Genomic DNA, 24,852 nt, shown 5'->3' on the forward strand with positions numbered 1-24,852 from the left:
CCTCTCCTTATGTATCCAAAATGGTAAATGATAAATTGAGATGATCATTAGGGTCTCCTCCACCCATTAGAGATATCTATCAAGAGTGCTGCAGCCAACAATCTCTTTGAACCCCCACTCCCAGCATCAGGCAGGAGATGCCGTAGCATGAGGGCAAGAACTGTTAGGATGGGAAATAGCTTCTTCCCCAGGCCGTAAGGTGACTGAACTCCCTGCCGCCACCCTGGTCTCATCACATCATGTATGAAGCGCCACTTGTGTTATCCTGTTTACTTTTAACTTGGATATTTACCTTATTATTTGTTAATTTATTTGTGGTAATATTACTTTATGTGTTATGTGTGTGAGTTATATGTACTGTGTTGTGCACCTTGGACTGGAGGAACATTGTCTTGTTTGATGGTGTACATGTATACAGTTGAATAACAATAAACTTGAATTTGAACTTAAGAAAAACAAATATTGAAAACTATATGAAATTTTTTGAAATGTTATTTTCAGGAAAATCCTGGTGGTGTACATATGTAGGAAGCATGACACAATGGGAGTAAACAATTACTTTATCCCGATTTGCTGGAAAGAGGTAAGTGTAGAAAATGGCTATGGCATAATTATCATGGAAATGCATGCCAAATTCAGTTTGGGAATGCTTTATATTCCATTAATTAGATCATTTGGAATTTCCTGGTGGTTGATAACTAGTTTATTGGTTCAAGGATTCAGTGAAGGATCCTTGCTTCAACATTGACAAATGATTTGCAGTCTCTTGCAAATTTCTACAGATGTATAGTGGACAGTATTCTGTTTACATCACCCACCTGGTATGAAGGTTCCAATGCTCAGGATCAAAAGAGACTGTAGAGCAAGGGTTCTCAACCTTTTTTACGCCATGGACCAATACCATTAAGCAAGGGGTCTGTGACCCTGGGTTGGGAACCCCTGCTATAGAGGGCTGTAGACTCAGCCACTCCATCACAGGTGTAATCCTCCCTGCCATTGAGGATGTATTCAAGAGGTAGTGTCTCAAGAAAGTGGTATCCATCATTAAGGATCCTCACCATTCACATCATGCTCTCTTCTGATTATTACCATCAGGGAGGAGGTGCAGGAGATGTTGAAAACCCACACTCAACATTTTAGGAACAGCTTATTTCCCTCTGTGATCAGTTTTCTGAACAATCTACGATCGCTACCTCATTATTCTTCTTTAGTGTTATTTATTTATTTTTGTAACTAATTTTGTATGTCTTGCGCTGCACTGATGCTTCAAAATAACAAATTTCATGACATATATCAGTGATAATAAACCAGATTCTGATTCTGAATGATGAGGAAGGCTTGGAGGTGTGGAAAAACAATGGTTTCCTTTTGTAGACTGATGGAATAATATAGCCCAGAGACCAGCCACTCAGATCCACTCTTTCCATGCTTATAATTAATGAGGTTCTATATTGATTCTACATATCAGACTTGGACCGTAGCTTTCTTGTGTCTTGGTGAATCAAGTGTTCATCCAGGTACTACTTGAGTGTTGTGAGGGTACCAACTCCATCGTTTACATTCCAGATGATACCCACCCTCTGGGTGTGAAAAAACATTCTCTGTTCCACTGTAACCCTCTTGCACCTCACCTTAAACCTATATCTTCTAATTTTAGACATCCCCATATTAGGGAAAATTTGCTTAATAATCTGTCCAAGCCCCTGATAACTTTGACATACACATATCTGGTTCAAAGTTCAAAATAAATTTATTATCAAAGTACATATGTATATGTCACGTACACAACCCTGAGATTCATTTTCTTGTGAGATTCATTATCACAGTAAATATAAGAAACACCATAGAATCAATGAAAGACCGTCTCCTCAGATTCCTCTGCTGCTAGGAGAACAAACCCTGCCAATCTAGTATCTCCTCATAACTGAAACACAGAACATAGAACAGTGCAGGCCCTTCAGTCCATGGTGTTGTGCCAACCTGTAACGTATTCCAAGATCAATCTAACCCTTCCCTCCGAAATGAACCTCCAGTTTTCTTTCACCCATGTGCCTAAGAGCCTCTAAGTATCCCTAACGACTGCCACCCATGCACTTACCACCCTCTGTAAAAACAAAACCCATATTTTCCTCGAATCACATTAAATGCTCAAGTTTAAGTTTAATTATCATTCAACCGTATATGAATACAGCCAAACAAAATGGTGTTACTCTGGGGCCAAGGTGCAAATCATAGTACCAACTATCATAAACAGCACAAGACACATATAGCACATATAAGGTAGCAAGCATTTATAAGATATCAGCAAAATACAGGCACACAAAAATTATAATCCAAGACCCTGAATGCATGAACGGTTCAGCAGTCTGCACTTGAACACAATGTGGCTTATCTTCTGCTAAGCGAACACTGGGGATTGCACTGACGCCAGCTTGGATGCCACGCCACCCTGCCCCCATCACTCCACTGGAGCGCTCCAACTCCAACAGCTCTCCCCTGGGTGGCTATAAACAGGCAACACCACAGGCCTAGTCCTCACTACGACTGAGGCCACGCAACACCCTTGCCATCTATTATTGCCGTCCACCAATAAATCAGTGAATCGGACTTGCAGCATTCTATATTAATAATGCACTCTCATATTAGCCATTTCTACCCTGGGGAAAAGTTACTGGCCATTTACCCTATCTATACTTCTTGTCACTTTGTATACCACTATCAAGTCACCTCTAATCCTTCTTTGCTCCAAAGAAAAAAGACCTAGCTCACTCAGTCTTTCCTTATAAGGCATCCTCTCTAATCCAGGCAGCATTTGGTAAATCTCCCCTGCATCCTTCCTAAAGCTTTCACATCCTTCCTATAATGGGGTGATCAGAATTGAACACAATACTCCAAGTGTAATCTAATCTGGATTTTATAGAGCTGCAACATTACCTTGTGGGTCTTGAACTTAATCCTCCAACTAATGAATGCCAACACATGATGTGCCTATTTAATCATCCTATTAACTTGTACAGCAACTTTGAGGAATATATTTATCATGATGGACCCCAAGATACCTCTGTTCTAACACACTGCTAAGAATCCTGCCATTAACCATCTGCCCTCAAGTTAGACCTTTCAAACTGTATCACTTCACAGTTCACTGGATTGAATGCCATATGCCACTTCTCAGCTCAGCTCTGCATCCTATCAGTGTCCTTCAATGACCTTCTACATTATCCACAACACCACAAATCTTGGTATCATCTGCAAAACTTATGAACTCACCCTTCCACTTCCTGATCTAAGTCATTTATAAAAATCACAAAGTGCAGGGAGTCCCAAAACAGATCCCTATGGAACACCATTGGTCACTGACCTCTAGGCAGAATATGCTCTATCTAATACCACCCTCTGCCTTCTGTGGCAAGACAATTCTGAATTTATGCATCTAAGTTTCCTGGAACCCATGTCTCCTGACTTTCTGAATGATGCTACCATGGGGAACCTTGTTGAACACCTTACTAAAATCCATATACACATCTACCACTCTGTCTCAAGGGACCTGGAAAAAACCTAATGCCTTCTCCTCTGCATGTTCACATCCTTTGCTGACAAGTGAATAGATATAGAAGATTCAGCTCCCTAAACTAAACATAGCAACAAAATCAATAAAACCATAAACCTGGCTATAGTTGGACAGACCAAATGCCCAGATGTGATTGGAATGCTAGCTCACCAGATGGAAGAAGATAAGGAACAAAAAGAATTGGGCATTGTCAAAGCATAACAAACCCCCCTAAAATCATAGCTTGCTTCTCATCATATTTAAATCAAAACATTCAAATCAGAATAGAGGGACATCTATTTAGATGAGGAGGAATTTCCTTAGCCAGAGAATGGTGAGTCTGTGGAATTCATTGCTACAGGCGGTTGTGGAGGCCAAGTCATTAGGTATATTTAAGGCAGAGGTTGATAGATTCTTGATTAGTCAGGGCATGAAGGGATACAGGAAGAAGGCAGGAGATTGGGGCTGAGAGGGAAAATGGATCATCCGTGATGAAATGGTAGAGCAGACCCAATGGGCCAAATGGCCTAATTCTGATCCTATATCTTATGGTCTAAATTGCAATCCATTATTTTAATAGTCAGAACAAGACTACTGTTTTTGTAATATGCTGCTTCTGTAATATGTATAAAATCAATTAGATACCCGTGCAGAAACAAAAAAATCAATTACTTCATGGGGATATAATGAAATACAAGGCAAGTAGGCACGGTTATTTATTACTGTACATGAAACTGCCAAATGGAGAAATCTTCATTAATTGTTAAGATCTAGATTTAATTCTAACAATTTAGCGGAGTTGCTATTTGGTCCATATCCGTGTATGTGGGATGTACAAAACACACTTGTTATTTCTCTGTATAAGTAAACCTAACCTTTTTGTCCTAGAAGTGATTAGTTAGGGTAAAAGCGATGGACTCATATCTGACTGGAATTGAAACTGATATACAGCAAGACGCCAGAAATTACTGGTTTATTTGTAATGTTTCATCAGGAATTCACAATGCGAGTTTCTGAATGGTGTATATTATTCAAACAATGAAGGTTTTTAGGCAAATGTTCTTAACTGTATTTATGCCATGGACCCCTTTGAAATTCCAGTGAAGCCTATGGACCTCTACTCAAAATAATGCATTATAACATGAAATGTGAAATGAAAGTTATCTGTGATTGCTATTGGTGACAAAGTTACAGGTAGTGCTAATAGTACTGTGGTTTGTTGCCTACATTCATAATTGAAGGAAATGCTAAATTTCAGTTAGAGGTTCATGAAAATAAAGATGTACATTTTTTTCCAAGTTCATGGAAACCCCTCTCCCCCCGCCCCAGAATCTATCCACAGACCTCTAAGAGGTCTGTAGACCTTAGGTTAAGAACCCCTGTTTTAAGGATTAGAAAGAAAAAATACATGAACATCTATCTCATCATCAATGTGAAAACTGAACCTTTACTAAATACAGCACTAATTGTCTTTTAATATGTTCACAATTCAACACTCAGAATAACTGAAATTGTGAAAAGACTGGTGTAAATGATGTGAGCATACTTCTGGGAATTATATATTGCAGGTTATCTAAGGTTAAAACTCAATGATGTTACACTGCCTACATCACTCAGTTCTATTCTCTGGATCTTTGTGAAGTTGTGTAAAATATATACTGTACGTTTCCTTTCCCGTGTTTAGTATGAACTAGTGGGTTTAAAATATATTTTTAATTGTTATCACTGCAACAAGAGAACATTCTTGATTTTTTTATTGTGCCTTAAATACTAGTATTTCCACTTGATCAAAGCCTCCTAATTTGGGCTAATGCTTATATCTTAAAGAGAATTTCCAAAATTTGGAGATATTGTATCTTTCCTGGAAAGAGAGACTTTTTTTAATTAAAAACAGAAAAAGCCCTCTCACCGATTGCCAGCCTAACTGCAGCAACCAGCAGTCCAATGTCCAATGCCACTTGCCTGTGCTTCTTTCTTTTTAAGATGTAACCGTTTACATATTCAATTTGTGAAATTTGTTTCTCACAGGATAATGAATGTGATGGGGATCTTCTATATGCAACATTTGAGTTAATTTTACCTTTGGCATATGGCCACAGACCTGAACTCGTGATTTTGGCTGTGGGAGGTAACACTGGAATTGAAGCACTTACACTAGCTCACTTGACACAGTTGCTGCAGTTGTTTGCTGAAGGTCAGATCCTTGTAATAAGCCAGGTATGCTAAAGTTAACTGAATTATTTTAGGCTACTGATTAATTTTTTGTTTGCAGTGGTTTAACATATTTAATTTGCATCTATGTACTGTGTTTAAAATGACCAATCCTGTTGTATTTACAGATTTCTAGCATGGTACATTTGAAAACAAGTACCGTAGATTCCGGACTACAGAGCGCACCTGATTAAAAGCCGCTGGCTCTAATTTTAGAAAGAAAATCAATTTTTTACTTGTACAGGCCGCACCGGATTTTAGGCCGCACCGGATTTTCGGCCGCAGGTGTTCCATGTTGTAATATGAGATATTTACACAGAAAGATATTACACGTGAGGATTTTTTAACTTTTAATTAAATCCATATGGTAACATAAACAAATACATATTGCAAATGCTTTTTTTCGAACCGTGCCTGTAACGCGGCTACTTTTAAATATACGTTGCGTATACTTTTTTACTGAACAACATTCCAATATCTCCTAACAACTGGTAAAAAATATATATACTGCAGCCTACCAGGAAAAGTTATTGATCGCCTTTAACTTAAAAGCAGCGTTTCGCTCGGGTCTAATGCTGCTCCGTCGCTCGCCCCCCGCCGTCCCGTTTATCGCAAATGGCATTTTTCCCACAAGACGCGGCGAAACCGGGTGTGACGTCATAGCATCCCGCGATGTAGAAAACAAATATAGTTAAAACTCTTCTAACTTTAACTAGAAAATGAATTACTAAGCGAAAATATTATAAACTAAATAACTGCCATAAAGGCAGCACAATGCTTTTCTTCGAGTGTTTTCCATGTTGATGAGGGTGAGTACAAATGACTGATTTACAATAATTTAATTGTGAAAGTGCGCTTGATTTATCGTACAATTTCATTGGACCTCTGTGAACTACTCATCAATTTTATTGGTCTACTGTTACGAGGCAAAATGTTTTTGGCGGCATGAAAAAAATCATGTATTAGCCACTCCGTATTAAAGGCCGCAGAGTTCAAAGCTGTTCAAAATGCGGGAAAAAAGTAGCGGCTTATAATCCGACATCTACGGTACTACAAAAGCTTTATTGCTACAAGGTTTTGCTGACTAAATTATCACTAAGGAACACCTGTATACGTATATTCTGACCCACTTCCTGTAGGTCAGATTGGTTAGTCAGATCCCAAAGTAAGCTGAAAGGTTTGTTTCCATGCTGAATTGCCAATAAATTGACTAGCTGATCTATGCCAAGGATGTTGGGGGGGAGGAGGCAATCCCATTTGCTGAGCCCAGTGGTGATCTCCATTAAATAGTAAATTCGTGCAGTTCAGCAGTAATATCCCTACTTTTACTAAATTCACATAGTAAAACTAACAGTATTCCGAAACCATCCCTCAAGTCACATAAGACTGGGACCATTAGCAGTGACATATGTGTCCACCACATGGCTCTAAGAATTTTTGTGACTGCAAATCCTGCTTTCATCATTCATTGTGTAAACCCCTGCTCTTATGCCCATCATTGATGATCTCATGACTTTGAAAAGACACATGAAGAAAAAGTACTAAAAAGACATTGAAAGGTGGAGATTGAAAATCTGGCTGAGTGGTATTATAACAACAATCTCTCACACAATGTCAGCAAGACCAAGGAACTGATTGTAGACTTCAGGAGAGGGAAACCAGATGTCCATGAGCCAGTCCTCATCAAAGGTGGAGAAGACTAGCAGCTTTAAATTTCTAGATGTTGCTATTTCAAAGGACCCGTTCTGGGCCTGGCACACGTGCATTTGTAAAGATAGCATGTCAACGCGCCTACTCCCTTAGAATTTTCAGAGATTCGGCATAACATCTAAAACTTTGACTAACCTCTACTGATGTGTAGTGGGGTGTGTATTGACTGGCTGCATCACAGCCTGGTATGGAAACATCAATGCCCTTGAAAGGAAAATCCTCCAAAAAGTAGTGGATTCGGCCCAGTACATCATGGGTAAAGCCCTCCCCACCACTGAACACATCTACTTGAAACACTGTCATAGGAAAGAAGCATCCATCAGCAGGGATCCTCACCATCCAGGCCTATTTATATTTGTATTTGTACAGTTTGTTGCCTTCTGCACTCTGAAGGCCGAAGTTGGGCGGTCTTTCATTGATCCTGTTATAGTTACTATTCTATGGATTTGTTGGGTATGCCCACAGGAAAATGAATCTCAGGGCTGTATATGGTGAGATATATGTACTTCAATAATAAAATTTGCTTTGAACTTTGAATAGACACTATAGGGAATGTTGAAATAAACTGAGAAATTCTGATTTTTTTAAAGCTAACATTACAGCACTAACCTAGTTTGCATTAAAAGTTATTGAAAGGGAATTTTTGTATTAAAATCCAGTATCATCTTAAATAGATTTTTTTTCTTAGGCTTCTGACCTTGTGGAGACTTTGACAAGTTCCTTGCTAGGTGACACTTTACCTGCAGTAGGATCTCTTGTTTTAAATCAAGAAAATGTACTCATGTTGATGAAACTTAAGCAAGAACTGAAGGAGCACTGGAAATTACTTCAGGACAGTGGTAAGCAAAAAAAATCTTTACATATACCAGTAATGCAGTTCATGGTTATTTCTGTCCCTCAGTCCTTTCTTTAGCACAGGTACCTGCTATTACTCTATTCAAGGTCAGAACTTTTTATAGTGACAAGAAGGGTTGTACCACAAATTGATCAATATCTCTTTTTCAAAACAAGGAATTAATGTTCTTTTTCTTCCCTCAAAGTGTTTTAAAAAATAATGTTACATGCAATTGTTTCACCATTCTGAAATGGAAATAGAATTGGTAAAAGATGACATTAAATTCCATTTGTTGTGTTATTGCACTTAAAGTAATTAAACCTTCCATTCACTGATCTGATTATCGTTCCTCTAAAGAACCATGATACCCGTTAAGTTTGCAGTATAGTTGTTTTTTATCTCTGCATTGACTTGTTAATTCTGGCTATCTTTGTGAAATAAAATCAAACAATTCATTTCAGGATAAAGGAGCAGTCATCCATATTTCCTTTCTTGGGTCTATTCTAGCATCAAATTTTTCCACATAAGTGGTTTGCCATTGCTTTCTTCTGGGTAGTGTGTTTACAAGATGGGTGACCTTAGCCATTATCAATACTTTTCAGAGATTGTCTGCCTGGCATCAGTGGCCACATAAACAGGACTCATGATATGCACCAGCTGCTCATACAACCATTCACCACCTGCTCCTATGGCTTCGATTGGGGGTAGGGGAGACTAAGCAGGTGCTACGCTTTGCCCAAAGGTGACTGCAAGCTAGTGGAAGGAAAGAACACCTTATTCCTCCTTTGGTAGAGATTCAGTGCCAGCTGCACTACTCTAGCACCAGAACAAATTTTTGCATAATCTTCAGTCTGTTGTTTCAAATGAGTATACAGACAGAGTAAGCCATATGTAACCATTACAGATATTATCATTGCCTTCATTTTCTCAATAGTATGTCGGGATCTGCCTCATTGGAAATCAGGCAGTAGCTCTAAGGTTATCCAAATGGGGGCATGAAGGAAACTGCAGTCTACTTAGTTATAGAATCATTGTGAGATACAGCATGAGAACAGGTCCTTTGGCCAATTGAATCCTCACTGATACATCAATCCTATTTTTACTTTTTAGAACATTAAAACAATAGAAAGCGTTTGACAAGAACATGCCATTCAGCCCAACAAATCTTGCCAAATTCCTATTCATGTAGTAAGTTGAAATAACTATCGAGTTTAGACTTGAAAGGTACTACTCTCAAGTACACAACTAGGTAGTTTGTTCCATGTGTCCACAGATCACTGTGTAAAGAAATGCTTCATGACGTTAGTCTGAAATACCCCCTTAATCAGTCTCATCCTATGGCCCTGTGTCCTTGTTGATGGCTTACTTTTGAAGTAGCAGCTAGCATCCACTTTACTTATACCCTTAATGATTTTGAACACTTCTATTATGTCTCCTCTCATTCTACTACTTGAACTAAAAAGACTTAATTCTTTTCAATCTTTCATTATAGTTCATACCCTGCAGGCCTGGAATGAGTCTAGTCACCTTTCTCTGGACTCTCTCCAGTGCCTTCACATTGCTCACACAATATGGAGACCGAAATTGTACACAGTATTCAAGGTGTGGCCTCACAAGCACATTATGCAGCTTAAGGGGAATGTCTTTTGACTTGAACTCCATTGAGTGCATTATATAGACCGAAGTTCTATTATCCTTCCTAATCACTTCTGTGCATTGTCTAGATGTTGATAGTGATGGGTCTACCAGGATGCCTAAATCCTTCTCGTACTCAAGACCCCTCCATTGTATGTTTATATCTAATATTTCTACTTCCTATATGTAATATTTTACATTTACTTACGTTAAATTTCATTGCCATTTATCTGCCCAAATCTGGATTTTGTTTAGATCTAACTGTCTTGATTCTGCTGCTTGACTGTTATCAGCCCATCTCCCTAGTTTTGTGTCAACAGCAAATTTTACTAGTTTACTTGTCATGTGCTTATCTAAATCATTCATGTAAATTAAAAACAGCAGCAGCCCCAAAACCGATCCCTGCAGAACCCCTAGGAGTGAAAATGATCCTCTCACCATAACTCGTTTTCTGTTTTTGAGCCAATTCTGCACCCATTCGCACACTCTACCCTGAATCCTGTCATTTGATTCTTAACCTCTCGTGGGGTACCTTGTTAAAAGCCTTCTGAAAGTCCAAGTAAATGATATTAACCACTCTAATATTATCATAAATTTTAGTTAATTTTGTCACATTATCGTCTGCTCTCCCAAGATTTTATTACTCACCTAGAAGGTAGGGAAATTTTACAATGACCAATTAACCTTGTGATCCACAAGTCTGGAATATGGTAGGAAGTTGGGGCATTCAGAGAAAACCCATGCAGTCACAAAGAAAACATGCACTTGCCATGCAGACAGCACCTGAGGTCAAGACTGAACCTGCATCTCTGATATTGTGAGGCAGTAGCTGTGCAACTGTGCATCAGTGTAACTGGTAGATCTGGCTTACTGAATAACCCATTATTTAGTGCCACACACACAAAACACAGGAGGAACTCAGCAGGTCAGGCAGCAGTTTACATTTCAGGCTGAGACCCTTCTAAAGGATCTCGAGGAAGGAGGAAGATGCCAGAATAAAAAGTTGAGGGGAGAGCAAGGAGACTAGCTAGAAGGTGATAGGTGAAGCCAAATGGAAAGGTAAAGGGCTAGGAAATAAGAAATCTGATCATTTGGAGAAAGCACAACAGTTGCAATATCCTATTTTTATATCAAAACTAATACTGGTGTGTAACTTCAGTTGCTCATTAAGTTTAAATTGCGTAGTGTCATTGTATTTTTTTTACTTTTTCTTAAATGCAGTATATTAAATGGTTGAGCCAGATTTAAAATTTCACCTGGATTGAAAGAACAACACAGAATGTGGAGATTCAAGATTTTTTGAAACCTCATCAACATCATCATTTTGACAGCCCTGTTTTCGTTGGAAGGTTTTATTTTGGCAGTCATTCTTGTCCTTAAATTGTAAAGATTAATTGATGTACAAAAGTAAAGATGATTTTCTTCAGCAACACACACAAAATGCTGGAGGAACTCAGCAGGTCAGACAGCACGTATGGAAATGAATAAACGGTCGATGTTTTGGGCCGTGACCCTTCATCAGGACTGAAAAGGAAAGGGAAAGATGCTAGAATATAAATTATCTTTATATGCATTATTCATAATATCAAAGCATCATCTAGTCATGGCCTATAGAACTATTCTAATGATTGTGTGTCCTTATACAGAATTAATCTGTATATTGAAGATTAAATGACACGCTATATTTGTATAATGACTAACCTAAAAACTTCTGGTCCTAAGTTTTTAAGCATTTCTCCATTTATTATTAAAATTGGTATTTTATCATACAAACTAAAGATCTGGTATCTCGCTTGTACAATTGCATGTGTAGACTGCAAATTGAGGGAAGACTCACAAGCTGTAGAAATGTGGGTTTTTAAGAATGATGAAAATATCATGGAAGGGCAGAGTAACAAATGAGTAAGTGTTGCAAAAAGCTGGAATAAAAAGAACTGGAATCATCAATCAGGAAATGGCAACTGGAATTTCTGGGACTTGTACTGAGGAAAGAGAAACTCAAATCATCTTGCAGTGATGGGAAAAAATAATGGAAGAAAAAGTCATCGGAAGTGCATGACATTCATGAGTTACATCAAAGCAAACGTTTTGAAGAGCTTATTAGAACTTTTCAGATTAAAGGCAGATGGAAGACCATGACACAGCATATTGCTGATGTGTAAGCTTTACTGCATTATTGCCATGGGGAAATGGACAAAAGCACTACCAAGATTTCATAATGGTCAAAGCTACTGAAATACCTACTGTCACAAACTGAATGAACAGAACCATCAAGACTTGAGCAAGAATGATCATTTTTTAAAAAGAAATACAAAGGCCTGCAGATGTTGGAATCTGGAGCAACACAAAAATCTCCAGAAACTCAGTTCAGGCAGCATCTATTGGAGGGAATGGACAGATGTTTCAGGTTAAGACCCTTCACCTGAACAAGTACTTCTGTGCCAGTTTTCCAATGAACACCTTGCCTGCCTCCTTCTACAAACTTGATAGTCCATAGCAGCCAGCAGAGTTTCAGATAATTTTTAAGTCTTTGACTAAACTATAGGTTGTTGGTCCTAAATACCTGCTTGCACAGATCTGTGGGCAGAATTTGTGTTTGATACCTCTCCTTCAAATTGTCTTAAAATGTTTTAACTTGATAAATGTGTTTTATGAAATGCAGATTGTTGAGTTTAGCTCCATTCACCATGTAAGTAAAGTGGGTAGTCCCAAAATTCATTTCAACAATCAGCCTGAAAGGTAAATATTATTTTGGAGATTTGATCCAGAAGTAGAGTAGCATCTGGATGGCAAGTGTTGAATTTTTATATTCACTTGGTATTTGTCCTATTTTACTGATTTCAAATTAATTAAAAGTCAGAATTGGCAATGTCATTTAAAAAAAAATAAAATCACAACTGTTGTGCATTAGTTTGTGTTTATGTACAACAATAGATTTCCATACTATTAATTAGGACATACTGTCCAGCTACTGTTAATCCGCGCGTTTACAACGTGTATATTATTTTACATGAATTTATATTTACAATAGTTAAAGTATATTAAAGGAGTGCAATAATGTATCCACAAGTACTGTTACAATATCAGTTTAACATTTATGTTGTTTCCATTTCCGAGTGGCAAGGGTCAATTGAGTGTTTTTCTTGTGCCACAAGTAGATTTTATTTACTATTATATTGGAGTCCTGAACGTCCCCAATGAGGACGTACTGCACGGCTCGGTCGTTGCGTGTCATTTTCTGCACACAGTTTGCATTGACGAGAAGCCATTGCTGAATAACGGTCCGAGTTCCGAAGGGAAACAATGAACCGGGGCTGATTATTTCCACTCGTCCCACCAAGTTATACTCGGAATCATCCGAAGCATTTCTCTGTTTGGTCAGCATAACCTTCACAGCTGCGGACGAAGGAATAAGGCACCATCATCTATTGTTCAGATAGACATATATGACATACAAGTCAAAGGACTAAGCCAAAAGCACATTTTATACAAGTGGTTGCATTTCTATTGCCCAGTTTTATGTGATATTTATTTATCATTAAGAAAAGAAACAAAAATCTTACCGAAATTGTTTTGACACAACGTTCGCAAAACTGTTCCGTGTGCCCCCGGTTCCTCTGTGTTCGGGCAACCCTGGCAGATAGGCTTCGGGAAAACTAAACGGCAAAGACATACAATTACTTTATTTTGGAGTTATGTTTCTTATAATAAGCTATCGTTTTAGCTAGTATTTAAAAACGAGATGTAACGACGTCACCGCGAAAGCTCTCATTATCGCGCCGTGACTTTTACGTTTTCGGTAGTCTGTGGACTCTGCGTTGGTCGATGTTAAACAGGTGTCTTCATCGGCTGGGAATCGGTCGCAGGAAAGGGCGTCGGGCCAAGACAGACCGAGGCAAGCGAGGACCTGACTACAACTGTCCCGAACAGCCACACACATACTCCTGCACGGCTGGATGAAGCTGCAACAGTGTAATGAGACTTTTTAATGCTCCCAAATATTACGCATTCATAAATCGCAAACATATTATCCTAAGTAACTTTCAAGGCTTCGTGTTATCGATATTTATTGCTGATGTACTTATTATTACTAATATTTGCACGGCTTGTTGTCTTGTACAGTGAGTGTCTGTTCTGCTGGGTGCCCTCTTTCAGTGATTCCATTGTAACACACAAAATGTTGGAGGAACTCAGTAATTCCACCAGCACTTTTGTGTTGCTTGGATTTCCAGCATCTGCAGATTTTCTCGCCATTGTGGCGAGAAACTATTATGTTTCTAGTATTTGCTGTGAATGCCTACAAGAAAAATAGATCTGGCGACATATGTACTTTTCTCTCTTTCAATATTTTTATATTTGTTATATTATAGAGTATGTATATATAAATTACTAACAGAATACAGACAATAGAAAAATTGAACTGTATAGGACTGAGTAACATACGTGTATATAGTACTCCGGTAATGATGACTAATTCTGCAAATTTATAAAGAGTATACATTAGGAATTTTATGTATATAAAAAAAATCTAGCCCCTACCAAGAAAGCCAACGGGTAAGAACAAGGAAAAGTGTTTAAAAAACTTTTTAACACTAATTTTGAACCTAGTTCTCTTACTGCTGTCTTTGGTATTCTCGGAACTCAAGATATAACTTTAACTCCCTCAGATTTGTATGTTCTGGCTTTTATCTCACTTATGGCGAAAAGACGGATTTTGCTTAAATGGAAAGAAGCAGTTTCTCCTACTCATATGCAGTGGTTAGAAGACATTATGACTCAGATTGGAGAAGATTCGGTGTTCTATTTCTAATTCAGTACAGTACTTTTATACGACATGGGGTCCTTTTATGAACTACTATTATAACTTGAGGGTTTTTTTCTACGTAGATGTTATTAATTATGTTATTTGTTAACAACTTGGCGACACTTTTTTTAAATATGTACTTTTAAAATAAGTTTACTTTGAATTTTTGACTAGCTGGACAAGGTGATCAACACTAGCGACAAGATACTCACGTATCCAAGCAAACCGGAGCAAACAAGGAACAGAGAAACGTTCCCGCCTGTGAGTGGCATCCTGTCCGAATCAGAGACTCCCATTTCGCGGACTTCGAAATAACCTCATCGAGGGTTTTGTGGCCCAAGAAATTTGGAAGCCTCATTTCTGAGTATCCGACATCCTGGCACAGTCCCATTTCTTTAGGCACGGCCACACACTTGGTCGATATTCCGATATCGAAACAATTGATTAGCACCGCCTGCAGGGTACAGAGCAGCGAGAAGAGATATCCCCGTTTACGAGTCATTCCTACAGGGTGCAATGACAGCTATAAACTATTCTGTTCTTGTGGCTGTATTTATATATTTTGCGAACTATTCCATCTGTTATCAGTGGCCCAACAAAAGTATTTGAGATAAGCCTTAATTTCTATTGACCAGTCAAGGATTGTAAACACTTTCTTCAGTCTGCGCGGAGTCATCGGCAAATGGGTCATTAGACTGTATCTAGTTAACGTTCTTTGTTGCAAGGTGCCTCTGTTTATTAACGTTAAATATCAATTAAGAAACATCTTTAACAACCCTAATAAAGATAGAATCAATTTAAGAAACTATACTGGCGTTAATTTTCAATAGACAGACAGACTCCTGAAACCCCTTTGTTTCTGTGGTATTTCGACAAACGGCGGAGTGAGAAATAAAACAAAGGAGGTTTCCGACGAGGCTGATTGTCTCCCGTCTCGTGTCTTGAATGCAAGCATTCCAGTGGAGACGAGTTTCTGATTCTTTAACGTCTGCAGTTCGAGCAGCAAGTTTGTAGAGTCAGAAAATCAAACTAGTTAAATATGAATTGATGTTTTCTGTGATAAGTGAGCTATACGCAGACTTCAATTTTCCAGCATACTTGACCGGCCTTCCTGCGGTCATCCGCGCCCTGGTATCGGAATCAGGTTTATAATCACAGACCAGTGTTGTGGCATTTGTAATTTTGTATAATTTGCAGTGCCTGATAAAATAAATGCAAGGAAATGGGTTAATCCAAAATAAATGAACTTTTAAAAATATGTATTTTTTCAGAAAGTTGCCATGAAACTAACACTTACGAATCTGAATGAGGTTTAATATCACGGGCATATGTCGTGAAATTTGTTGTTTTATGGCAGCAGTACAATGTAATACATAATAATAGGGGGGAAACAGTGAGTTAAAATAAGTATATGTGTATATTGTAAGTTAAATAAGCAGTGCAAATTAGAAGTTAAGAAAGTAGTATGGTTCAATGTCCATTCAGAAATCGGATGGCAGAGGGGAAGAACCTATTCCTGAATCGTTGAGTGTGAGCCTTCAGGCTTCTGTACCTCCTCCCTGATTGTAGCAATGAGAAGAGGGCAAGTCCTGGGTGATGGGGGTAGTTAGTGATGGAACATAGATTGTGGGAAATCTACAGCACATTACAGGCCCTTCGGCCCACAATGACCATGTAACCTACTCTAGAAGATGCCTAGGATTAACCCACCGCATAGCCCTCTATTTTTCTGAGCTCCATGTACCTGTGTAAAAGACCCTATTGTATCCACCTCTACCACCTTCACTGCCAGTGCATTCCATGCATCCACCACTCTCTGTGTGGTAAAACTTGCCTCTAATATCCCCCTTGTACCTACTTCCAAGCACCTTAAAACTGTGCCTCCTCATGCTAGCCATTTCAGCCCTGGGAAGAAGCCTCTAGCTATCCACATGATCAATGCTTCTCATCATCTTGTACACTTCTGTCAGGTCACCTCTTATCCTCCTTCGCTCCAAGGAGAAAAGGTCGAGTTCATTCAACCTATTCTCATAAGGCATGCTCCCCAATCCAGGCAACGTCCTTGTAAATCTCCTCTGCACTCTCTCTATAGTTTCCACATGCTTCCTGTAATGAGATGACCGGAACTGAACACAGTACTCCAAGTGGGGTCTAAAGGTTGTAATAAAAATTTTGCTTGTAGTAGGTCACAGGCACATAACATTGCATAAGTAGCATTCACAAGAAGAACATTAAACATAACTTATCCAGTTGAACATAAATAGAATTAGAACAAAAAATCCATTGTAGCACAAAGTGATCATCAGAATATTCATAGAGTTGTTATACTGATGTAGTCCTTCAGGTTAAGCAGGTTGGTTCAAGAACTGAATGGTGAAAAGAAAGCTACTTCCCTCTGAACTGCACTGGTGCATGACTGCACAGGAGCTGAAATGTTGCCATGCATGTAGCCTTTGTTGCTGCACAGCTGGAATTTTCTTTTATATAATGTTAATATAATTTTTAAATTATGCTAATATTATTTTCAAATCTATGATAGTATAATAGTGAAATACCTTGAAATTCATGGTGTATTAATGTGTATAATCCTTAAATTTTTAAATTAATATATATTCTGTAATCTTTACAGTACTGTGCAAAAGTCTTGGGCACATATACACAGCTGGGGAGCCTAAGATGTTTGCACAGTACTGTAGTAATTTTGTGTATTGCACTTTACTGCTTCCACAAAAAAAATCAAATTTCTTGACATGCGAATGGTGATATACCTGATTCTGATATGGATCTCTATTGTCGACTGAGTGGGAAGGGGGAGGGGAATCATGGTTGGGAAAAGGGGAACGGAGAGGGGAAGGAGCGGTAAGCACTAGAGAGACATTCTGTAGTGATCAACAAACCAATTGTTCGGGATCAAATGAACTTGCCTGGTGTCTCAGGGCTGGGTGTGACTAAACCTACTCCATCCATCCCACGACCTGGCACTCCTCTGCCATTTGTCCCACACCCCTCCCATGGTGCTCCACCCTCGCCATTCCCAATATCCCTTGCTCCACCCCGATTTACAAACTCACTCTCCGCTCCGTGTTGACAAATACAATACTATACATTGAAAAATTTTAGAGGTTCAACATATTTACATTATCAGTGTTTCAAGTTACAACACTGTTGCAAATTGTAACAATAAACACAGAATGGAAGTCAGCAGCTCATTGTTGATAAACCACCGGCACCATCTATTCAAAACATTTTAATTTTACCATTGTGCCTGTCAGTGGTTTTGACTGCCTGACATAATTTACTTGTGTTGTGAGTAGTGCTTTGTGTTTGTCGTGCATACTTTATTACAAAATAAACATTTAAAGTGCCATGCAGTTTTCAGACAGTGTAAAAATTTCCTGCTTAGATCAATGATTGGTCCACACAGCTGTAAAAAGTACAGCATTGAAGGAAGCAGTTGTCTTGAACATGCAGGTGTGGGAGTTCGGGTTCTGTACCTCCTGCCAATGGTAATGGCCTGGATGATGGGGATTATTAATAATAGATGTAGACTTTCTGAGGCCGTGCCTCATGTGGATACTATTGATGGTGGTGAGGCATGTACTGGGTTGAGTCTACCACTCTCTGCAACTTCTTACATTCCTGGCCATTTAACGTTCTTGCAAGAGGAGTAGGAATACACCTCAAAACATCAAAATTACTGAAACCAAATAATCTGGTATCATTTATAACTTGCTTTAAATGTGACAATTTCCTTTGATCAGTTTAAACATTGAACTGGAGTGGGGGCATATCATCCTCAAATGCAACAAGCTGTGAAAGGAGAAGATTTCAGAATTGTGTATTTGTAATTTTAGAGGTAACTAGCATGTTATTTTTAATTACTTTATTCTGTACCAACATGAAGAGAAATTAGGAAATCTTGCACCCAGTATTTGTTCTTGAATTTCTACTTTGGAACATTCTGTTTTCCTGGTGTTCAGTACATACAGTAAAGGGTGTGATCTGAAAAGTAAACTTGGCATTTGTGCTCATAATCCTAGAAAAGTGAAATTGCACAACTTCTCACAAGTACTCAGCTGTGATGACATGCACATTACCAGGAATATGCACACCAAGGTTTAGAAAACCTATACACAAACAGGAGAAAATCTGCAGATGCTGGAAGTCCAAGTAAAACACACAAAATGTTTTTGAAACCGCTGAGTTTCTCAAGCGGATTGTTGCTCAACCCCTGTGATGTGAATTACCATGTTGGAAATATTTTTGGTGGATGAATGAAGAGATCTCAACTATTCTACTGCAAAGCTGTTATCTTCAGTGTCGATGGAATCATCGAATTTTCATAAGGACTGTGATGGCTCAAAAAGGTGGCATCCTTCGTTAAGGGCTCCATCAGCTCCAAACCATGCCCTCTTCGCATTGCTAACATCAGGGAGGAAGTAACAGGAGCCTGAAAGCACACCTTCAATGTTTCAGGAATAGCTTTTTCCCTGCCATTAGATTTCTGAAAATACATTGAACCCATGAACACTACCTCGCTACTCTTCTTTCTCTTTTTGCGCTACTTACTTAATTTAACTTTTAAAAATATATATACTACCATAATTTGCAGTTTTATTATTATGTATTGGAATGTACTGCTGCCTCAAAACAACAAATTTCATGACTTAAGCCAGTGATAGTAAACCTGATACTGATTTGCCATACCAGCTGCCTGCTCCAACATTTGTGGGAAAACCTGTGGTCCCAACAGTGGCCTGACCAGTCATTTCACAGAACTGAAAAGGAAGCAAGAAGATTTCCTTTTGCTCTAACAATATAATTCTACTAGAGACTCTGGGTCTTGGCCCGAAACATCAACTCTTTATTCCTCTCCGTAAATGCGGCCTGACTTGCTATGTTCCTCCGGCATTTTGTGTGTGTTACTCTGGATTTCTAGCAACTGCAGAATCTCTTGTGAATATAATTCAATTCTTTGTTCAGAGGCAAAGATCAGAATCCTCTGATCCAAAGGTAAAACAGCAAATGGTTACCTAAAACCTAGAAGTAACACTTAAAATTACTACAGTACTGAGCAACTGTGCAAAAGTCTTAGACACCCTAGCTATATATATGTGCCCAAGACTTTTGCACAGTAATACATATAAACAATATTACTAGATACAGTTTATAACTAACTTTACAAAATATGGTTTTAACTTTGTAACTACAGACACTTTTTTAAAGCACAACTTTCTCTGCAACTATTTTAAACACATGAACAGTGGCAGTTTAGAGATCCAAAGGAATGTTTTAAGTACTGCACTGTACTGCTGCCACAAAAAAAATTCATGACGTATTTGAGTGATGATAAACCTGATACTGATATGGGTCTCTATTGTGGACTGAGAGTGGGAAGGGGACAGGGAGAGGGGAATCATGGTTGGGAAACGGGGAAGGGAAAGGGGAGGAAGTGGGAGCACCAGAGAGACATTCTGTAATGATCAATAAACCAATTGTTTAGAATCAAATGACCTTGCCTGGTGTCACAAGGCTAAATGTGCCTTTCACCCACTGTCCGCCCTTGGCACTCCTTTGCTGCCACCTTTCCCTCACCCCTCCCTCAGGGTTCATTCCCAACATCCTTCACTTTCGCCAGATTTACAAACTTGCTCCCTGCTCCAGGTTGACAAATACAGTACTGTGCAAAAGTCTTAGGCACCCTAGCTATATATATGTGCCTAAGACTTTTGCCTAATACTGTATTAACTACAGTTACAAACTATATTATAAAATATTTTTATATTTTATAATAAAATATTATACTCCCTGTCTCAATATATTTATCAATATATAACATCTATAGATGTACTGTGGAGAGGATTCTGACAGGCTGCATCTCTGTCTAGTTTGGGGGTGGCTACTGCACACGACTGAAAGAAGCTGCAGAGGGTTGTAAATTTAGTCAGCTCCATCTTGGGTACAAAAATAGTGTCTCAGAAAGGCAGCGTCCATTATTAAGGACCCCAGCACCCAAGGCATGCCCTTTTCTCACTGTTACCATCAGGCAGGAGGTACAGAAGCCTGAAGGTACACACTCAGCGATTCAGGAACAGCTTCTTCCTCTCTGCCATCCAATTCCTAAATGGACAATGAACACTTCCTCACTTTTTTAATATATATTATTTCTGTTTTGCACTATTGTTAATCTATTTGATATACATATACTGTAATTGATTTTACTTTTTTTCTTCTATATTATGTATTGCATTGAACTGCTGCTGCTAAGTTAACAAATTTCACGACACATGCTGGTGATAATAAACCTGATTCTGATTCTGGTATTTTAAAAATTGGGATCATTAAACTCCTCAGTGCCAGCTCTGACTCCCTTTCCAATTAAAAGAAATGGAAAAAAGAGGTCAGTCTGATTGACCTTTATGAATATTTAAAGTTCACACTTCATTCTTAAGTAAGCCCCAGCCCATTTCACTCTTATCTGTCTTGCTGAATCTTAATGTTAAATGCCTCACAGCACCAAGGGCTTGAATTTGTTCCTGGCCTGGATACCACGAGGAATGTTTGATGGCTCTGGGTCTGTACTCGCTGGAATTCAGAAGAATGAGGGGGGATCTCATTGAAACCTTTCAAATGTTGAAAGGCCTAGACAGAGTGGATGTGGAAGTGGAAAGGATGTTTCCTGATGTTTCTGAGTCTAGGACAAGAGGGCACAGCCTCAAGAGGGGCACCCTTTCAAAACAGAGATGCGGAGAAATTTCTTTAGCCAAAGGGTGGAGAATTTGTGGAATTTGTTGCCACGTGCAGCTGTGGAGGTTAGGTTGTTGGGTGTATTTAAGGCAGAGATTGATAGGTTCTTGACTGGACGTGGCATCAAAGGTTACGGAGAGACGGCCAGGAACTGGGGTTGAGGAGGAGATTAAAAAGAACAATCAACCATGATTGAATGGCGGAGCACGTTCGATGAGCCGGATGGCCTAATTCTGCTCCTATGTCTTATGGTCTTTATTCCCTCAAACGTAAGAGAATCAGGTGAAATGTGATAGAGGTTTACAAAATTAAGAAGGGGATCAATAGGGTAAATGCAAGCAGGCTTTTCCCACACTGAGGTTGTGTAAGACTAGAACTAGACGTCATAGGTTACGTGTGAAAGGTGAAGCATTTAAAAGGAACGTTAGGGGAACTTCTCTCAGAGGGTGGTGAGAGTGTGGAACAAGCTACCATTGGATGGTGGATGTGGGTTTGACTGCAAAATTTAAGAGAAGTTTGGTTAAGTGCATGGATGGGACTTTTGGGAGGAGATAGAGGATCTTGGACCACGTGCTGGTTGATGGGACTAGGCAGATTAAAGTTTGGCACAGACTAGAAGGGCTGAAGGGCCTATTTTTTTTCTGCTGTAGTGCTCTGTGACTCCATATGTAGTGGAGGTGCTTGACTGTAGTTTGCTAATGCCATGCCAGACTCATATCTTTACATTCGTATGTGTTTGCAGTCAGGTAGGTGGGGCTCCTCTATGACTAATCGGATCAGTCCCACAGAATGGTGCCTCTATACAGACTCAGAGTCCAGCACTCTTCCACTGAAATCACCTGGTTATAAGTATGAAACTTTCAAAAGTTAATCACTTGTTCAACTGGCGGTGATGTTTCAGAATGAGAATCACTTTATTGCTAGTATGTGAAATCATAAGACCATAAGATATAGGATATAGGCCATTTGGCCCATCGAGTCTGCTCCACCATTTCATCATGGCTAATCCATTTCCCTCTCAGCCCCAATCTCCTGCCTTCTCCCCGTAACCCTTTGTGCACTGACCAGTCAAGAATCTATCAACCTCTGCCTTAAATATACTGAATGACTTGACCTCCACAGCCGCCTGTGGCAACAAACTCCACAGATTCACCACTCTCTGGCTAAAGAAATTCCCCTTCCTCCTCATCTCTTCTAAATCAATGACCCTCTATTCTGAGGCTGTGTCTTTTGATTTAGACTCCCCCCCCCCCCACTGGCAGCATCCTCTCCACATCCACTCTGCTGAGGCCTTTCGACATTTGAAGTCCGCCCTCATTCTTCTGAATTCCAGTGAGTACAGGCCCAGGGCCATCAAGCATTCTTTATATGATAAGCCTTTCAATCCCAGCATCATTTCCATGAACCTCCTCTGAACTCTCTGGTATGCAAACATACCAGATTTGATTGTGGTTCGGTGCCAAGCATAAAGCACAGGACAACACCATAACAGACAACGCTACAGCAGCCAACAATTTACAAGACAATAGTGCAAACAGCCATGAGCCATCACCAATTAGCAGAACTGTCACATGTGCAAATGTCAATAATCAAACTTAAATGTGAAGATATGAACAGACTTAATAATCATCAACCAGACAAAAGGAGCGAGAAAGATAATTTAAGAGATGTTGTGCAGGACAGTGAGGGTGTTACACCTGAGTGAGTTTTGTTGAGAAGCTGGATAGCTACAGGAAAGAAGTTTCAGAGATGACTGGTAGTCCTGGTGGTGATGGATTTGTAGCACTTCCCTGAAGACAATTTGGTGACTAGGTAGACTGCTAGGGTGGGTGGAGTCAGCAGTAAATTTTTCAGCTCTTTTCTTCATTCTGGTGGTGAACAGGTCTCTCCTAATGTCCGTAGCTGACAGCCAATGATCCTCCCCGCTGAGTGGACCATTTACTGCAACCCAGACTTGGAGAGGGAGGAGGAGGCAGGAAACCAAACAGGGACAGAGGTGGTCACCACACTGTCAATGATGGCTTTGAGATGTTAAATTTGCTAAACTGGCGAGGAAAGAACAATCTCTACTGGCTTGTCCCACTTCAGTGTATTGCTAATTCAGATTCAGTTTATTGTCATTTAGAAGCCACAAATGTAATGCAGTTTAAAAAATGAGACAACGTTCTCCGGAATGATATCACAAAAAAAGCACACGACAAAACAGATCACACAAGAAAAACCACATAACGTTTGGCAATCCCCAATCCAGAGTCCGGAGAGGCTGCAGCATATCAATATCATGTTACCATCTTAGCACGTTCCCCAGAAATGGTGGTCCCATTAGGTATTAAAAATAAATAAGACTTAACAGTCAAAACATATGAATCAGAATCAACACCTTAATATCACCAGAATATGTCATCATGAAATTTGTTGTCTTTGCAGCAGTACGATAGAGTGAAACATATGCAATACATAAAAATAGAAAAAAATTGAACTAAAATTAAACTGAATTAGATTTTTTTTCTATTTTTGCACTACTTATTTAACTATATATACAGTAGTGAGGTAGTGTCAATAGGTTCGATGTTCAGAAATCGGATGGCAGACCGGTGCAGTAGAAGTCGTTCCTGAATTGTTGAGTGTGTGCCTTCTCCCTGATGGTAGCAATGAGAACAAGGTGTGTTCTGGGTGATGGGGGTCCTTAATGATAAATGCTGCCTTTTTCAGTTGTTGTCCCTTGAAGACGTCCTGAACACTACAGAGGCTGGTGCCCATGGTGGAGCTTACTACGTTTACAACTCTCTGCCTTGCAGTTTATTTCGATCCTGTGCAGTAGCCCCTCCATACTAGATGGTGATGCAGCCAGTTAGAATGCACTCCACGGTACATCTGTGAGAATTTGCTCCTGCTTTTCAAAGTTACAATCAATGAAATTAAACTTTAATTCCTGAACCAACTACTGTCTTGTAAATTGTTGTTTGCTACAGTGTTGTCTGTTATGGTATTGTCCTGTGTTTTAAGCTTGACACTGAACCAGAATCAATTCTGGCATGTTTCACAGACTGGCAGTAAAGTGATTCTGATTCTGAAGAAAATAATGGTAGATAAGGTCTAGCTGACACACATCACCAGCAGTGCCACGTTAAATAGGAATGACTCCAAAGAGAATTCTCAACACCAAAACATTACAGTCCATTGACTCACTTCAGAACAGACAATCAGGAAAGTAAGCGTGATTATCTTGTCTGCCCCTTTACCCTTTTGTCTGCTGGTTGTAGTCGGCTGCTGATACCTGATAAGACACTCGGGCATCAGAACTCCATAATCTTATCTGGCCTTAGGGATATTAAAACAGAAACAAGTTGTCAGTTTCAA

The 24,852-nt window shown here is 39.3% G+C and overlaps 2 protein-coding genes across 4 annotated transcripts in view; one reads left to right on the top strand and one right to left on the bottom strand.

Annotated features, from left to right (window-relative positions):
* Window positions 1-16,003, top strand: part of hdac10 (histone deacetylase 10) — a 41,214-nt gene extending 25,211 nt beyond the window's left edge. For 2 of the 3 annotated variants that reach the window (XM_073066404.1, XM_073066407.1), the window contains 4 exons: window positions 502-583; window positions 5,579-5,767; window positions 8,160-8,310; window positions 14,920-16,003. In XM_073066404.1, the coding sequence (XP_072922505.1) occupies window positions 502-583; window positions 5,579-5,767; window positions 8,160-8,310; window positions 14,920-14,942 (445 nt within the window). In that variant the 3' untranslated portion in view covers window positions 14,943-16,003. Of the gene's footprint in view, window positions 1-501; window positions 584-5,578; window positions 5,768-8,159; window positions 8,311-11,162; window positions 12,844-14,919 lie in introns of those variants that run through there. The other variant, XM_073066406.1, reaches the window with a different exon arrangement.
* Window positions 12,850-15,167, bottom strand: LOC140738714 (secreted frizzled-related protein 2-like). Its single transcript, XM_073066408.1, has 4 exons — window positions 14,958-15,167; window positions 13,734-13,903; window positions 13,505-13,597; window positions 12,850-13,337 (listed from the first exon to the last, which is right to left on the bottom strand). Exons 1-4 carry the CDS (start codon window positions 15,134-15,136, stop codon window positions 13,030-13,032), a joined length of 750 nt encoding a protein of 249 aa, XP_072922509.1. The 5' UTR covers window positions 15,137-15,167; the 3' UTR covers window positions 12,850-13,029.
* Window positions 16,004-24,852: the final 8,849 nt, after the last annotated feature.

The sequence above is a fragment of the Hemitrygon akajei genome, chromosome 14 (assembly GCF_048418815.1).
Source record: "Hemitrygon akajei chromosome 14, sHemAka1.3, whole genome shotgun sequence".
In the NCBI taxonomy this organism is placed as follows: domain Eukaryota; kingdom Metazoa; phylum Chordata; class Chondrichthyes; order Myliobatiformes; family Dasyatidae; genus Hemitrygon; species Hemitrygon akajei.